The sequence below is a fragment of the Phascolarctos cinereus genome, unplaced genomic scaffold (assembly GCF_003287225.1).
Source record: "Phascolarctos cinereus isolate Bilbo 61053 unplaced genomic scaffold, phaCin_HiC Scaffold_5;HRSCAF=322, whole genome shotgun sequence".
Taxonomy (NCBI): Eukaryota; Metazoa; Chordata; class Mammalia; order Diprotodontia; family Phascolarctidae; genus Phascolarctos; species Phascolarctos cinereus.
The window spans coordinates 290,921,926-290,934,933 of record NW_027555958.1 but is presented as its reverse complement, the minus strand read 5'-3'; the positions used below and the strand labels follow the sequence as shown (position 1 = coordinate 290,934,933).

Here is a 13,008-nt window from a genome sequence, read left to right as displayed (position 1 = left end):
TTAATTTGTCCCAGCTTTCACGTGGATCTGGAGTTGCAGGATGCGCCTTCAGAAAGACCTGCCACTTGTGACAACACACTAGGGGAAAACTTGGTCCACACCCATTCACGCACCAAAGTAGGATAAAACAATATGGAATTTTAGTGACTGAGTTATAAAATGTGACAGAAACAGTAGTAGCCAAATGAGTCTCATGAGATGATGGGGATTTTATTTACAACTTTTTTTGAGTGCTGGACAGAGATGAGGAGGCAGAGAGCACATGGCTTCCAAGTCATCCACTTGAAGTGCTGGTGGCCGGTACTCCTTCCGGCTTCCCTGCACACTTCATCTTCTTTTTCGTGGAGCCAGCCTATTAACATTCCTTCCACCTGCTCTCTGGTCTCCCCCTCCTCTGAGAAGCTGCACTTAAATCCATACAGTTTTGTGTGCATTGCCAAGGAAAACTTACCATATTAGGTAAATTTTATTTGTTGTTCTGTAGCTGGGCAGACACAGCACAGGTGTCTCTGTTTGAGGGGGGTGGGAGATGGGGAAGCAACAGAACGCTGAAGGCAAGGGAGGCACAGGAGAGGGAGTAAGGGAAGCTGAAGAGGAAGGAGGGACAATGGGGGGGAGAGACACATAACGGGTTTGGTCATCTGGTAAAGGAGGAGAGGTGAGGGGAAGGAGAAAGCAGCATAAATCAGAGTTGGGGATTTGGGTAGGTGACAGAGCAAAGATAGTATAGAAAGGAGAACATTCAACACAGTATAGGGAGTGCTCGCTTCTGCCACCTGCACAAAAGAAAAAGAGCAATCAAGACGCAGCATTCACTGTCCAGACGGAAAATAAAAATTTGTGAATGAATCCAAGATCAAAATGTTTGATTCCCTGTGTGGGAGGGGCTAGGGAAGGGGAAGGTTCTGGCAATAGTATGGGTAGAGGGACCTCCTCCTGATTAAGAGGATACAGTGTTCACTTAGCACATTCTTGTAGCCTCAAGAGCTAGCCCCAGCATTATTGGGGTTGACACCCGCAAAAATTTTCCTAAATGGAAGGAAAGGTCCATCACACTTTCCTTGGGCCACAGCTGCTGTTCCCTCTGCCTTCCCTCCCTCTCCCTGTAGTTTACCAGACCTTCCCTAGGGGCACTAGCGGAGAGGAAATCCTCAACATTTTCTTTTTTTCCACAGAATGAGCTGGCCCTTTTGTCAGCAATATAAGGCATAGGGAACAAAAGTTCTTCCTGAATAGAGTTCTGCATTCCCCCTCAAAACACTGAAAAGATGTCTAATAGAAGAAGGGGGTTCCCAAGATCTGACTTTACCTTTATGGTACAAACAGTAAGTTTGTGACTATATTAAGTGAAGCTGGAGAAATCTCTGCAGAAATTGTGAGGAAGAAGAAGGCACATGGTAATAACAATAAGTGGAAGGAAGAAGTGTTATCCTATGAAGCAAATGAACTAACCCACTAAGTGATCCCACATCTCTACTGTCAAACTTCCTTACTAAACCAACCTTATTTAAAAATTAGTAAACTGATTTAATGGTTTTTTAAAAGTATGAACAATATGGAGAAAATAAAGAGGCATATAACAGCCACTGCTCAGGAGGCATTAAGGTGAATGGAAAGTGAACTAGATCCTGGAAGAGTCAGAAGAAACAGATCCTAGTCCTGCTGCTAACAACTGCCTCTATCTTCTTGGCTAAGTCACCTAACCACTCTGGTCTGATCTGCCTCAGCTGTAAAATGACTGAGTTGGATTGGACCAGGGATTTTTAACCTTCTTTTTCCCTTGTGCCCCTTGGGCACTCTGGTAAAGCTTAGGAACCCTTGTCAGAAAAATATTTTTAAATGCAGAAAATAAAATGCAAAGGATTACAAAGTAATCCAATTATGTTAAAATGCAGTTATCAAAATAATTAAAAAACAAATTAACAGATCCTAAATTAAGAATCCCTAGACAAGACACTAGAGAAGGTCCCATATAGCTCAATAATGCCTCATCTTTTATAGCACTTTGAAGTATACAACGCATTTTACATATGTTCTCATTTCATAAACACAACTACCCTGTGAAATAGATAGTACAATTATCTACTTTACAGATTGATATGAGTCTCAGAGAGGTGAAATTATTTGCCCAAGATCATTTCACTACTTGACACAGCTTGGATTCAAACACATGTCCTCTGTCTCCACATTCAGCTTGCTACCATATCAGCTTACGATTCCAACCATCAAACTGGAAACCATTACCCTATGAAAACATTCATTTGTCTTCAAAGTAGTACCCAAAGCTCACAATGTAATCAATGTATATTGGTTGGTAGACCAATGTGCACTAGATGGATCGATGGATATTAATTAGATAAAAAAAAACCACTTGAAAGCATTTATAGTCAGGCCTGACAACCTCTCTCTCTCTCTCTCTTTTTTCTTTCTGCAATGACAACCTCTCTTATCTCAAACTAAAGCTTCCTTAGCCAAGCAATCCTCTCTTAGAAAAACTTGCATTGGCTTAAAAGAGGTTATTCTGTGGATAAGCCATGGTGCTGTTTATGGACAAATTTCTTGTTATTGTTTGAGGCTCTCAGAGGGAAAGCACTATGCAATAATTGGCACTGGATACATAATTTTTTGTATACGGTAATGTGCATTTTTATTTGGCCACGTAGTTTGGAAGGCTATTCACCAGAAAAATTGGAGAGTGATGTACAAGGGTAGTAGTTAGGTTAAGAGTGACCTGCCTGTGAACTCATTAATCTCAGTTTTTAAGAGAAAACCTTCAATTGAATTCATTTGCAATATGGGTGATAGATATTTGAGGTTTACCCTCAAACTTCTGTTTCAGTTTATTCTTTCAATAAATACTTCTCACCAGAAAAATAAAACATGGATCTTCTATATCTTTATATGCTTTGTGATTAGTCAATCTGGTTTTTCTCCCTTAGTTTTAGAAGTACACATCACTGACTTGAAGACCTCAAAGGCTGTGTCAAAAGTGGCCAAACATCATATCTAGTACTACTTCTCTGGTTTGTATCCATCTAATTATATATCTGTTGATCATTTGACCCCCCCCAAAAAAAAGACAAGAAAGAAAATGAAAGAATGTAAGCTCCTTGAGGACAGGGTTGAATTTTTCTTTCATTTTTGTATCCCTAGAATTATCTAGTATGATGTCTAGTACTTAGTAGGTTCTTGAAAAACTGAACTGAATTTTGGAATTAAATTATTCTCAATTATGGCCCTCTATTAACTAATGGTCATAATGTAGGATTAGAAATAGGTTTTATATGTGGTACAGCTAAACTCCATCTCACTGGCTGAATTTCCCAGGTCACTCTGTGACTACTGGGGTTTTCTGGCTTTGTTTGAATCACTTGGTGGTTTTTCCACGTGGTGAGAACTTTATATCTAAGAGTGTATGTGTTAGATACTTTTTAAAGAAAAATTCTGAATAAGGAAAAAGAAAAAAAAAACTAGGCCACTTTCTGATGGGAACCACAAGGAGAAGTCCCTCACTGAATGTAGTCACTATTTTATAAAAAGAAACCTAAAAAAAATTACCTGAAAACTTACCTAGAAAAATATCTAAGACATATATAAATCTAATTTATGATATAGGAATCCACCCTTTAACCTATAAACTTAATTATACTGATAGCATCAATTGTTCCTAAATCCTATAAGGAAAATTTGATGTATTTTTTCTAGATGGAAGTTTCACATACAACAGAACCTGGTTATAAGATGGTTTGTTATTATATAGATTTTGATGCCACCTGAATCAAATCATGATTTCCTAAACAAAATCATCTCATATAGGAAAATCCTGTCATTAAAGTGCAAAATTACTGTATGGCAGGTTGTCTAGTACCATGTTACTGCTATATAGATTCCAGGGCATTTGGTCTTGAAATTAGGCAGTAATTTCAACAAAATGTGGCTCTGGAGCCTCTTTCACAGACACAGGTAATTTACAGGTTTATACAACCACCTCTTGCCTCTTCCTAGGTCACACCCTCAGAAGTTTTTCTAGGTTTCTTAAGGGTGGAGCCACACTTATGGATAGAACTTTTTACCCCTTGCCTCAAGGCAGGGCTTCTGGACACACCAAGTCCTAACTCCTTTCCACACTAGGATCACAACACCACCAGATCCTGCTATTGCTTATCTCCCAACCTAAGAACTCATCATCTGCTCCAGCTAGCCTAAGAGGCAGGCTTCCTGAAATTTCCCAGAACATAGCAACATTGCTTGAGTCTGGGCAGTTAAGAGTTTTGTGAAGCCTTCAAAAGTTGACCTTGAATGTTCTAATCACCTTCTAATCATTTTCATCAGAGGACCTTTCCCCTCTACTGGTATCTTATTGGGATTTATTCCCCAATAGCGAGTAAACTCTTACTCCTTCTTACTCTTCCCCCATTCCAGTGATAATGAACTCCTAGCTAAGAGCAAACCACCCCAGCTATCTGATCCCTCATTGTCATCCATCTCAACCCTACTCTCCCAATGACCCACTTCAGATGTGCCCATTCTTCCAACTGTGTCCCCTGGAACTACTAAACTATAATCAATAAACTTCTCATTGTAGATATCTTCTTTTGGTTAGACTGTGAGCTCCTTGGGAGCAGGCACTTGCCTTTCTTTGTAACTCCAGAGCTTAGCACAAAGCCTTGTGTCTGGTACATACTGGGTACTTAATAAATGCTTGTTGACTTGACCTTTTCTTGATTAGGTTTGGAACAACCACCATGGCAAGTGGGACGAAAAAAAAAACAATTAGAGAGTAGAAGGGATTGTCTTGCTGCAGTGAGGGCCCAACTGAAATCAGATAAAATAAATTCCTAATGTCTTTCCATGTCCTGGCACTCACTGAGACACTAAGATGTGGCTTCCCCTGGATAGCACTGCATCCCACTCCATCCCTCCCTTGTTATGCCTTCTTTCATTTCCCCTGACCCAAAGAGAGAGTCAGAGTACATCTTTCTCCTCATTATCATTTCTCATCTTACACTCATCTAACACAATTGTCCACTACCTACTCCTTTACTCTAGTCTCTAATGAAGAGGTGGCTCTTCTCCTTGCCAAGGCATATACACATACCTTTCATTCTCTCTTCTCCAGTAAAACTGCCCCTACTATCATTCCCTCCTCTATCCAATATTCCTTCCTTGTCTATTTGTTCCTTCCCTGCTGCCTACAGATTGATCCAAGTCTTCCTCATTCTTAAAAAGCCCTCACTAGATCCTGTCAACCTCATTAGGTTTCACCTCCTATCCCTTCTCCCCTTCTCAGTTAAACTAAAAAAAAAAATCTTGTCAATACTTAGTGCCTCCATTACATTTTCTCTCACTGTCTTCTACACTTGGATTCTGATCTATCATTCAACTGAAGTTGTTCTCCCAGAAGTAACCAGTGATCTACTGATTGCCCAATCTAATGGCCTTTTCTCATACCTCAACCTTTCTGCAGCATTTGGCATGTCGGCTTCTTCTTCCTCTTCCTCCTCCTCCCTGGGTGTGTGTGTGTGTGTGTGTGTGTGTGTGTGTGTGTGACACTGTTGTCTCTTGGTTCTCCTTTCTACTTGTGTGACTACTTCTCAGTCACCTTTGCTGAATTTTCATCCACGTCACACTCACTAACTGTGAGTGTCCTTCAAGGCTCACTCTCTTCTCTCTATAGTCTCAGCCCCATTCCTACCCTACTTAGATTTGGGTGGTTGCCTGAAGGATAGCTCTGTTCAGCTAAGCATATACAAGGTGATTTGACTCCTGTTCAACAGAGGGATTTTGGAGAAAAGAGAAAAGCAAAGTTTGGGAGAGATACATTGAGAAAAAAAGGATGAAAACTTTTCAGCCATTTACTACTGTGTATCCTATTGTCTACCCTAATCTGTTTAATTTCTCTGGTTTGGGTCTTACTATTCATTTGGATAAACGGTTTATGTGACTGTCTTTTGTTTGATAAATGTTTGGTGAGAGGCAACTAAGCTGGCTGAAAGTAAGTTAACTATTACCATCCAGGTCTGGAGCAAGACTATTTCCCATCAAAAGTAACAGGGAAAGTAGCTTTTATTTTGAACTTCCAAAAGAGCACAGTATCCTATACACTGCAAACATCTGATGTGCGAAGTAGATAAGACTGAGTTCTAGACTGTTAGGGGAGATAGGGGAGCGAAGAAGTGATCAGCCAGTGACAGCCACCCCTCTCCTCTTCACAAATTGCAGTCTTCTTTGAAGACCGGGAATGAAGCTTTCCCAGGTCTCGGATTTTATCTAAACAGAGCTCCACAGTAAAGGCTTCCCCAAGGAACTGTGGCTCAATCTATGTTACATTCAATTACTTGGTGATCTTATCAGTTTATATGGGTTCTATTGTCATCATTCTGCAAATGATACTCAAATCTCCACATCTGTTTTAGGCTCTCTCTGGAGCTCTAGTGATACACTATAAACTATTATACATCTCAAACCATACATTCCATAGGCATCTCAATCTCAACATGTTCAAAACCGACTTCGTTATCTTTCCTCTAAAACCCACTCCTATTCCGAACTTCCCTGTTCGTGTTGAGGGTGCCACTATCCTTCCAGGTACCAGGTTCACAAGCTTTGTGAACTCCCTGTGTATATCCAATCATTTGCCAAATCTTGTTATCTCCTTCTTTAAAAAACTTCCTCAATATGTTCCCTTCTTTATATTCAAATGGCCACCACCCATGTACAGGCCTTCATTATCTCTCACTCAGATTATTGCAATAGACTTCAGTTGGTCTACCTTCCTCAAGTCTCTTCCCATTACAATTCTTCTTTCACACAGCTGCCAAAATGATTTTCCTAAAGTGTTAAGTCTAACCATATCACTTCCCCACTAAATAAATATTAAAAGCTCCCTGTCACCTCAAGGATCAAATTAAAATTTATCTGTTTGGCATTTTAAAGCTCATTACAACCTCTTCCCTTGCTACTTCTCCAGTATACTTACACAGTACTCCCCTCCACACACTCTATGATCAGTCCTACTGGTCAGCTTATTCCTCAAACACAAATCACCATCTCCTTAGGCTGTGCCTTTTCACTGTCTGTCATCTAGAATAATCTGCCTACTACTCACTCCCACGCTGCTAGTTCATTGGCCTCTAAGGCAGCTTCCATATACTCTGTACGTCTCTTCTACGAACCCATTTTTGTACATGTTATCTCTCCTCCATTAGAATATAAGCTCTCTGAAGGAACAAGCTGTTTTTGCTTTTATTTAGATCCCCAGTGCTTAGTACAGTACCTGGCACACAAGGAATCCTTAATAAATGCATGTTGACTGCCCAATGATGGATTTACTGCCATTATCATTCCTGTAGGGGAAGGGTACATCCAAAGGCTACAAGTGTTAGTTTTATCTTGATCTCACTCCAGAATTTTGTTTGCAAAGATAAAGTGAAGAAAGGAATTGGATCATTATCTGCTGAGTTCAATGTTGCGGTACATCTGGATGAAAAAAGTCAGGCTTCTGTCTTTTAGATCTTTTAACAGCAAAGTATTTACTTGAATTATCTGAACTGTCACAACTTTACTATGCCTGAGCTGATCCAACCTAAATCACCACCACATTTCTTAGCTATGGTTAATTAAAGAATTCCTTGAGAATGCCTTAACAAGAGAAACGAATACATTTGAGCATACCCATGCATTCACCTTGGAAGGACTTCATCATCAAGGGGAACAACAGCATACTGAATACCTTCCTCAGTTGCTGTAGGAAGGTTGTTTGATGTGGCAGGAAGGAAACTGAACAAGGAATTCTGTTCCTAACTGCTACAAACTGTGGGATCCCGAGCAAATTTGCTTTACCTCTTTGGGCCTTAGTCTCTCCATTTGTAGAACAAGAGCATTGAAATACATGACCTTTAATGTCCTCTCCAACTCTAAGATTCTCTGATTCAATGTATGATTTGGTGAAACAGTCTGGTCTAATTCACCTACTATGTGACTTGTAAAGGTGATGCTAAGCACTAGTTATAAGAACAAAGTTACTTACTTTGAAAATTTCCTACTGCAGTTTTCTCCCATTTTACAAAACTATTCCATTCAAATTGACTCTATCACATGACTACAGAAGATGGAATTTTTGAGCTCTATAGCAGTTAAGTGAAGAGGTGTTCCACATTTTGTATAATAAATGTTCTGGTAAATATAGATGTAAATTTTTGTAAAGTATATCCTATTTTCCTATTGATTTTCTTTACAAATCTGGAAATTCACATCCATAGGAGGAAAAATTATAAACTGGTTTGAAAGTTTTTGGTAAGAAAGGAACTAAAAGGAGCCTAGCTTCATGACAGTGTAAGAGACCAAGGGGGTAGTGCTGCAGGCTGGACACTGGCACCTCCACTCAGCAGTTTTCTTTTCCAGGCCTTTTTACACCTCCCCTGGTCTAGGGCCTCTATCATTATGTAACTTCTCTTGCACTTTCCTGCCCTCTCCACTCTTACACCTCCAGGCCATAAGAATTTTCCCCATGCTTGGGGATGCCCTGACAGCTTCCAGAATCTTGATCTCTTCCCCTACTATTTTTCTGAATTTTTACAATGTTCAACAGAAGTGGCCTATGATAACATATTTTGGCTGAGGTGGTAGATTGTCTAACATGAATACACTGTCCTTAAAAATTCCTTACATTTGGTGTTTTACATCAACTAAAACAAATTAGTTTCCTTCTTAGATGGACCTGGAAGTTGCTATCATGCAATGAACTACTTCTAAGACATCACTCAACTACTGTATATTATATCACATTAGGTAAAAATCTTTGTGAAATCTTCATAACTACACATGGAATTAACTGCAATTACATGGATAAAATAACAGCCCTTTAAAATGTTTTCATTTTTTTCTCTTTAGAATACCTAAAAGACACTTGTTCACACTGAGTAAACACATGTAGAATAGCAGTTAGAATACTAAAAAATAATCTTGAGTGAATGCAATCTATTAAAGAAGTAAAAAAAAAATAGTGCACTGAATTGAGATTTGGGAGATTTGGGGTTTTGTTCTGGTCCTGGCTTGTGCAGTAACTAGTTCTGTGACCTAGGCCATGTAGCCTAAAAGCTCTCTGGGTCTTTGTTTCCTTGTTTGTAAAATGAGGTGGTTGGACAAGATCATGTCTAAGGCTCCCTGCAGCCATAAAACTCTATTGCTTAAAATTTTTAGCATTAAAAATAACTTCCTCAATTTAATAACTAGTATTTTTCATATTTTAACCAAAAAAACAAAGTCTTTATTTATTTAATATTATCTGCTTAAAGTTCAGGGAGGAGTGGCTGAGTTAGAGCAATTAATCCCTACTGAAAGTTGTAATGTTAGGTTACTATAACTATGGTGGTAGAACTGGTCTTTATTCTTTCCTGATCAACAAAGAGATAGGACTCAGTCTAAATGGTTCAGAAAAAAGCTTTCCCTGGCCACTTTTGATGGGAAGTAGTCCTGCCCCAGTCTATCTCTTATTTCCAAAATTAATTGTATTTTGGCTTCATTAAAGCAATGGAATGTATGTTGACTCTGAGTGAAAACTGCCCTGTTCTCTGATTTTTTTGATGTATTGATAAGATTTTGGTGATTTTTAAAAATCTTTTAAAGAAAATTCTTTGTTACAAGGGACAAGTCTTTGGGATTGGGATGGGAAGGGGAGTGGAAGGGAATGAAAAAAGTGTCATAGAAAGAGCATTGGATTTGGAGTTGGAGAACCTACATTTGCAACTCTCTGTATCACTGTAGGTAAGTCACATAACCTCACTGGGCCTCAGTTTCCTCATCTGTAAAGTTAAACTGGACTACATGATTTCTAAAGTCTCCTCTAGGTCTAAATTATGCAATTACACAGAAAATAAAGAGGAATGGCTTGGAAATCTAGGGGATATAAAAACAAAAGCTATCTTTAAAAATCTATTTTAAAAAGGAAATTGCATAAGAGAAGCTTTGAGAGATTAAAAAGTGTTTTTGATTGGGACTTAAATGAAAGACACACTATTTATGAATTTGCCAGAACATCCCTCTATTCACAGATGAAAATGCAGACCTAACTCAACAACTTTCCTGCTTTGTCTCCAATGCTGGTTTCTAGAGAAATCTGGCTGATGCTACAGAGGTTGCTTTGACTAGTAGGAGAAGCCAAAGGGATTCTTTAAACCCTCATTGAAGTTCATTTTCTTTTTGGATATGTTAAATTCCTACTTCCTTGAACAGAGAACTCTTCAGGTTTCAAAGATACTTAATGAAGAGTAAATGGTCTAGCAAATTACATGAAAGAAAAAGATCTTTTTCCCCAACAAAGGAAGACGAAAGGCCTTTATTACTTTCTTCACTTGGCTATAAATTATACCCTGCAGATGCTTTCTCTTGATGCTCTGGGTGAGGCATAAAACTCCACATCCAGGGTCAAGAGCTTTTAACCCCAATGAAGGGTCATGGAGATGAAAAGTCAGCAACTTGACAACATCTGACACTGTGGCTAGGTCTCCACAGTCAAAGCAAATCTGTAGAAAATGCGGGTAGTAGAGGCAGCTAAGGTATATAATTCAGTTCTCCTAAATCCACTAACATTTACCATAGTCCTGCAACCTTGTCCTGGACTCTTACATTTGTCTTCTGTATATAAACACTGCACCTTACATAGAATACTGTCTTGGAGTCAGTCACTTGGAGAGCTCTTGACTTAACCAGAGCCACTGTTTTCACTGCCATTGGCGTTATAATCCTACGAATCTCGGAACAACTCACGTGGAGCTGGTTTGCTGGTGCCACCCACATTTTTCTCGGGTTTCTTTGATGAACATGTGGTAACTTTCTGTTTCTGCTTGACTGGTGTTTGGTCTATGGCTGGAAGCTTTGATTCAGATTTTGTTACAGAAGCCTTGATTGTTGCCCTTTGCTCGGGTCCCAAATCCTCAGCTGAGTTCTAGAAAAGTGAAAGATACGTATCACTGATATAACATGCCCCTCTTACTAGATATAGCCAAAGAAGTGATAAATCAAGCAAATGTTCTAGTGACAACACAGGAGCACATTTCCATATTAAGAAAATTAATTATGTAATTTAAAGTTTTGTTCACTAGGCTGTGAGTCAAAAATAACAGAAATTTTGGAAAGTACGTTTTATAAAATTATAGGGGGAAAAAAATCCAATCTGTGAAAGAGGCAACACAGTGTAGAGGAATGAACATTGGATTTGGAGTTGGAGAACCTGGCTCTTTAGCTCTCTGTATATCTGCAGACAAGTCATGTAACTTCTCTGGGCCTCAGTTTCCTCATCTGTAAAATTAAACTATATGATTTCTAATGTTCCTTCTAGGTCTAAATTCTATAATTATTCAGAAAATAAAGAAGTAAGTATGAAAGCAAGAGTAGTGGGCAACTGGTACTTTTAAATGAATAATTGTGAAATGGCTAGATCTCATGCAGAAAAATCCATTTTTAAAATTCAACGAGTATTTGTTGATAAAACATTGTATGCACAACTCTATACTAGGAACCTTGGAGAACACAAAGGGAAAAAAGAGATGATTCCTGCAGCGAACTCTTTCTTCCTGGAATTCCAACTGTGTTATTTAGTTATCACCTTTGGAACATACACTTAATCAATGTTAGAATTGTTTCTAGTTATAGAACTATAACTGTTTCTAGGATTTTGAGCTATTTTAACTATTACTCTTACAACTTTAATTGGGGAAAAATTTCCTTTATCTTAATAATCTATACAGCAATTTAGGTGGTGGAGATGGTAAGAAAAATATTGAAAATTCTAAACCATAGTTTCTATGGTAACAGAATTTCCTAACATAGTCTTGTAGATCCATTCAAAAATCTGCAAGGATATTCCATTTTGGGAATTTCCACACTTACCAATATCAGGGAAGTGATAAATCGGATGTAAATGACAGTCAGAAACTTTTTTAATGTATTGCAATATAGAACTATTAGCATCTTTACTTACGTGCAATATGGCTTATTTTAGGCATAGCCCAACTGTTTAAGAACCTGGGCTTGTGAGATAAAATAACACAATTTACCAGACTACTTTAACACTAGAGTGGGAACAAGGATGGGGCAAGCAAGATTTGTATCCGGGCATTCAAATTTAGAATGACACTGCTTTCTCTCCCAGCGGATAATCACAGATGATTTGGCTACAGCCATTACATGTAGAACATCAAAAGCATTATCCTTCTATTTTCCAAGCTACTTCTCTTGTGAGTGGTCTTCCTTCTGCTTCTCCCTAACCTCTGCTTTGAATAACCTAAAGACTATTTTCTCTACTGTTCTGTTCTAACAACACATTTGAAAAACATTTCTATTGAGGCAAACAGGCAATTTCGTTACTATTATATTAAAATTTAATATACATGTTTTTTAAAACAATAAATGGTACATAGCAGAATTTCACAATTTCATATTTAATCCTCTATTCTTGATATACTGAAATGTTCATATTTAGCAAATTATTGATAAGTTAATAATAATTTAAAATATTTCCATTTATATACAAATCTCACAGAAAAGCTTTTTGGAGGTAAAACCTCAGCAACTTAAGTTATACAGAGACTCATTTACACATTGAAAGAACGAAAATTGAGTGCATACTATATGCCAAGTACTGAGCTAAGTGCTGGGGATACAAATAGAAAGGATAGCAGTCTCTGCTGTCAGGGAGCTCACATTTTAATTGAGGGAGATAAGACAAAAAGATGATTCAGCTGCAGGGTAGAAATGCCTGGTGGTCCTTAGGGTTCAGTAGTACAAAGGTAGCTTGAAGCTGGTGGGAGTTGAGACGGTAAGTCACTTAGTTTGTGCTCTGCATTCTCAATCCCCTCAGTTCCCCCTCAGTATTTCAGATTCTTTCAACCTGCTCCCTCATGTTGTTATGGAAACATTCCCTGTCCCCCCCCCCGCACACCCCCCTTCAGCCCCTTTCCAAGGGCATCTAGTCTAATCTCTCTCATTTTACATACGAGGAAACTGAGA

General features: G+C 38.6%; 1 protein-coding gene across 7 annotated transcripts in view; it reads right to left on the bottom strand.

Annotated features, from left to right (window-relative positions):
- Nucleotides 1-13,008, bottom strand: part of MARCHF10 (membrane associated ring-CH-type finger 10) — a 191,299-nt gene that overhangs the window by 83,944 nt on the left and 94,347 nt on the right. For all 7 annotated transcript variants that reach the window (XM_020997650.2, XM_020997654.2, XM_020997651.2 and 4 more), the window contains one exon: nt 10,768-10,945. In XM_020997650.2, the coding sequence (XP_020853309.1) occupies nt 10,768-10,945 (178 nt within the window). The remainder of the gene's footprint in view (nt 1-10,767; nt 10,946-13,008) is intronic.